We start from the raw sequence: 5,233 nt of genomic DNA, 5'->3' as shown, positions 1-5,233 counted from the left end.
TTTTTTATAAACTGACGGACTTCACACAATATTACGCAACTTTACGTTCATGTCTATCTCACACAGAATTTTTAGTGGAAGTCCGCTATCTTTGTATGTATTTTGAAAACGGGTAAGCCCACAAATTCTAGATAAACAATCTCATTTCGCGATAAGTCCGCCCATGCCGGGACAGCCTAGCGGGCAGATTAAGTAGGCATTACCACATTCATGAGATGCCTAGTGGCCCGTCTGTTTTGTGTTTAATCAAATCAATTTATTGTTTTTTTTCAGTTGGTAGGTTTTTTTTAACCTATATTCAGTAAGTACAATGTAATTTCCATGTCTAAGTAAGTAAAATTAATTTATTAATATTAGGCTTTTACATAACTAATTAGACTATAACAAAATCTCCCCGAAAACTTTCCACACAAAACTACCAAACTGTCAAGATTAGACTAATAATTTATTCACCTTTTAGTAAATCCTTTCCGTAATGCAAGTTGGCCACCCCTGATCTAAAGTAATTTAAATTTTGTGAATGGTCTATAATTGGTGGATTTTTTCTAAATGATAAAATATCTAACACTAACCACGCACTTTTCACTTCGTAAAAGTCAAATCCACATTCATGAGGCTCCACGCTGCATTATCACGGGCAGCGTATTTCCGAGGATGAGGCTCCGGGCGGCGTATTTACATTTTCCAATTGGATCAGTGGCCATTCGGTACGATCGGCTTACGGCTGGCAACTACACGCTGTACACTGCTCACCACTGTGGTTTCTACTATAGGCTTCGCATAAGCTTAAAACTGGTTTTTAGGGCTCTAGCGACAATTATTTTACATTGCTTACGAATTAGAAAAAACTGTCATCAAATTTAATTAAACAAAGATTGACTGTAATTCAATTGTAGAACAACAAAACCTACATCAAATGGCCACGCAGGATCAGCAGGTGACCTTACAAAGGTAGCAGAAAGACGCCGGCTGCAAGCCGCTACCAACTGGCCAATATGGAAATCATTGCGGAGGCCTATGTTCAGCAGTAGACGTCCTGTGGCTGAAATGATGATGATGAAGCTCCCGACGGCATATATTTACATTTTGAAGTGGATCAGTGGCTTACGGCAACTACACGCTGTACACTGCTCACCACTGGGTTTCTACTATTTCACTTTTTTATACAAAACAAGGCAGGTATTTGACAGCAATCTCACCTAGTGTTAAGTGAGATGCAGTCTAGGATGATACATTTCTGCCCTGTAAGTGCCTATTCACTCTCGCCTTAAAATGGCCTGGATTATACTGTTTAGGAAAGACAGCAGCAGGCTGCGAATTCCAATCTCTAAACTTAAAAAGCTTCAAAAACTAGCACAAGTTACTACAGCTTAAAGGCACCAATCAGTAAAATTAAATCAATATAACTTTATTCCTTCGGTAGTGGTGCCTGCTGCTGGTTTTTCCGAATACTATAATCCGGGCATTTACAAGGCAAGAGTGAATAGGCACTTACAGGGCAAATATGTACCTACCATCCTAGACTGCATCTCACTTAACATCAGTGTGCTTACACCATGAGTTTACGTTAGGTGTGCTCGCTAGCGACTGCGTAAAAAATTACATTAAATGTATGACATATTGTGAAGCGCCCCTAGTGGCTACTTTCAAGAAATAAAATCTTCATAGAATTTTTTTACGTAGGTACTCGCTAGCGAGCACACCTAACGTAAACTCATGGTAAGCACACTGGTGCGATTGCTTGAATAAATTATTTTTTTTCTTTATGATTTATTAATTCTAGAATATAAAATTATCTTCTGAAGGGGTATACGGTGTACGCTAACTTACCAGACATTGTATTTGGATTATAGAGGGGCTACCGTGTAATTTTATTTAAAAAATCTTCCACAATTTCAAATACTCAACAACTTTAGATTGTATGATTGTGCGACAGTGAATCAAGTAATACTAATCTATTTGTTTTTCAAAACTGAACTTAATTTGAATTTATATTTTAATCCTCCAGAACGGACATGACTAATGTAAAGAAGGACATTCCAGTTTTGATGAACTGAAAAGAAAATTGATAATTTTAATAAAATTCATCATCACCCTCATTAATGTTTCAGTAAATAACTTTAAGTTCTTTGTTTATCAAAAAATTATTACCTACTGTTAAAGCTTTTCGTGCAAATAATTCCAAGTTTCAAATTAAGCATTTAAGTTTTACTTAACATACCCATGTAAAAGTCGGCAAAGACAACGGTATTGAGCCAAATATAAAGACGCGCATTCTCTGACTCAGCGCCATTTTGAAAATTCTCACGTGAATTTTATGTTTCTTGTCAAAAATATACCAGTTTTCAGTTACAGCTCTCTCTAGATTAGCGCACTGAAAAAGTGTAGGTAATAAGTTTCATTTACTTTATTTATTTATTAATAACAGGAATTTGGGATTTGATTTTCCTTGTTTTTTTTTCCATTGACTTTCCAAAAAAAGACAGACTAACAACGTGATAACACAGTACAATTAATATTCGCCAGTTTGTTTTTAATGTCCAGAACGCTTTACAATAGATCCATATTATTTAACTTTAATGGCGCAATACGAGTACATCATCATTGTTTTTATTTGTATGTTGTAGAATAATTAATTCATTTTTTACGAATATTTTAACTTACCTCATTATCGACTTGTTGTCCAAGCAAACAAAACATGAGTACCACCATGATGAAGCAGAACTCATGGACGTAATATTTTATTGTGTCTGGTGATAGTTTTTCCTATAAAATAAAAATTAAATTACATAATATAAAACTTTGAAGAAGAAAACTTTCTAAAGAATGTGTAAAAACCTGTTATGCCTTAGATTGTGAAAGAGAAATGGGTAAAGATTTTTATTCAATTTATTTAAAATCGCACTCAGCAAACTTGTCCTCGATGAGATTCAAATGTGCAACTAGACATAGCTGTCGTTATTCAGTTTAAAAAATACCACAGACTATGCGACCTTCAAAGTAAAAAATACCAATACGCAAAACACGGAGTAAACCATCAAATAGAAATAAATTAAGTGGATTACTCACTGAAATTGCAATTTTAACGGAGCACATACACACAAGCATTATAGCAACCAGTATGAGGGTCAGGTAGAACGGCTGGCATATCACATTCAGTCGGTTGCTGAATCTGAAATTACGTATTTCAGTACAATATCCATTCAGTTCGTAGTCAATTTAGTTTAGTACTCAATTTCAGATACAAAGCGTATTATTTGGATTCTTGTGTGCAAAATAAAGAGAATCATAATAAGGATTGTATTACAAAGCAACATTAGAAGCAAAGTATAAAAATACCGATTTCAATAACTCCAAACTAAATCTTCCACTTAAAAGAAAAATCTATACTAATATAATTATAAATGGGAAAGTAACTCTGTCTGTCTGTCTCTCTTTCACGCCTAAACCACTGAACCGATTTTGATGAAAGTTGTAATAGAGATAGTTTGAGTCCCGGGAAAGGACATAGGATAGTTCTTATCCCGGTTATTGAAACAGGGGAGCACGCGATAAAGTTTTTCTGTGACAGACAAAATTCCACGCGGGCGAAGCCGCGGGCGGAAAGCTAGTAGTCGAATAAATCTCAGTGCTCGTTTATGTCGTCTGATTGGTCTACATATTAAAATTCAACTAATCAAAAGTCTAATCAAACCTACGAGTATGCTTGAATTTGAATTGAGTTTGAGTTTGGAGCTTAGTTCTACAATACACCGGAGTTGAACGATTTTATTAAAATTACCATTGTTTTAAAAACAAAAGAAATATTTACGAGTACTTCATATTTTAATTAAACTTTATATACCTTTTTAGTTTGATATAATGATCAACACACTGCGACAATACAGCAGTACAGCACAGCTGCCAGCGATCACCTTTTTCCTTGATGATTTCCATCACCAGTTCGTCCAGGTTCTCCATGACGAAGGTAAGGATCCTGAGCTGGCGGATGACTTGACCTATCAGCACTATGATTGTTAGTTGTAAGCCTGGATAAGCTGCAAACGGGAAAATAACTTGAAAATAATAATAAATACTTTTCACTTTGTTGATTTGTTAATTGTGTTTGAAACTCAAAAAACTGTTAATTGGTTTTTAGTTTCTTTTTTACACTTAAATCACAGAAGCAATTTAGGTTTCGGATCCTGAAAAAACATATGGTTGTTTTTCTCCTGGTTTTCGAAGTCTTTTTGTGACAGGCCAAAATATACGCAGGCGAAACTGCGATCAAAAGGTAGACTATCTAAATGTGCATTAAATATTATTATGTAGTAATGTTCTTCTTACCAATGCAACAAAGATAGCCAGCATACGCGTGGAATACAAAAGATATTACGTAAACCTTAAAATTCTCCAAGCTCCACGGAAACCACATGTCAAATGCTGTAAATTAAATTGTCATGAAACACTATCACTAAATCATATTTTATTATATTTCTAATATTTATTTGAAACTTTCTTACCCAATAGCCTCAAGCTTTTATCCCCTCTTGACAGCATTTCATAAATAGGGCTGCAAAGATACATAGTAGCCACCAACCAAACACTCGTCACATAACACTTTAGCAGCACCTTCGTCAACCTGAACAGCTTCTCCTGAGAATCGTTCACCATCTGCTTCAATTCAATCAACTTCTTTCCACTCTCCAACTTCAGGACAAACTGGATCAGGGGCATTTCTAGAATCTCATCTTTAAAAACCATTTCTCCCAAGAAAATTCGGAACTTCTTTCTGAAAATTAAGCAGACGCCCAAAGATATGGTCATGATGACTCCAGTCGTCCAGATGCAAGCACCTTGGATGAATATGAGCAAGTCTGAGCAGTTGACAGCGACGAAACCAGTAGTGAAGATGAAGCATAAAGATCCGATGATAAAGTTGAAAATCTGAAAGGCAAGCCAAAGGTTGGAGTCCCAGTTCCCTTCAGCATAAATTGGGATACCAGCAAAGGATAGGACCCGGTGGAAAACTTTGATGGTGTCTTCCATCGTGCAGTCGGTGTGAAATAGTTAGCAAGAGTAATAGTTTTAAAGTTTAGATTTAGTCGAAAGGGTACAGTCGGGTACACAAGTACACAGTTAAATAAAAACTATTACAACTATGTTGTTAAAATTATGTAAATTAATTTATTAACATTTATATATACAGTTTCTTCACTTTCGTTCTCCCAAGAACATTTTGTGTGGCTGAAAA

At 35.5% G+C, this 5,233-nt stretch overlaps 1 protein-coding gene across 1 annotated transcript; it reads right to left on the bottom strand.

Annotated features, from left to right (window-relative positions):
- Positions 1-1,996: 1,996 nt before the first annotated feature.
- Positions 1,997-5,028, bottom strand: LOC135083274 (odorant receptor 24a-like). The gene is made up of 7 exons (XM_063978015.1): positions 4,503-5,028; positions 4,327-4,422; positions 3,845-4,037; positions 3,070-3,172; positions 2,665-2,766; positions 2,222-2,374; positions 1,997-2,053 (listed from the first exon to the last, which is right to left on the bottom strand). Exons 1-7 carry the CDS (start codon positions 5,026-5,028, stop codon positions 1,997-1,999), a joined length of 1,230 nt encoding a protein of 409 aa, XP_063834085.1.
- Positions 5,029-5,233: the final 205 nt, after the last annotated feature.

Source organism: Ostrinia nubilalis, chromosome 23, assembly GCF_963855985.1.
Source record: "Ostrinia nubilalis chromosome 23, ilOstNubi1.1, whole genome shotgun sequence".
Lineage (NCBI taxonomy): Eukaryota > Metazoa > Arthropoda > Insecta > Lepidoptera > Crambidae > Ostrinia > Ostrinia nubilalis.
Note: the sequence above shows the minus strand (reverse complement) of the source record. Positions and strands in the feature narration are given on the sequence as shown.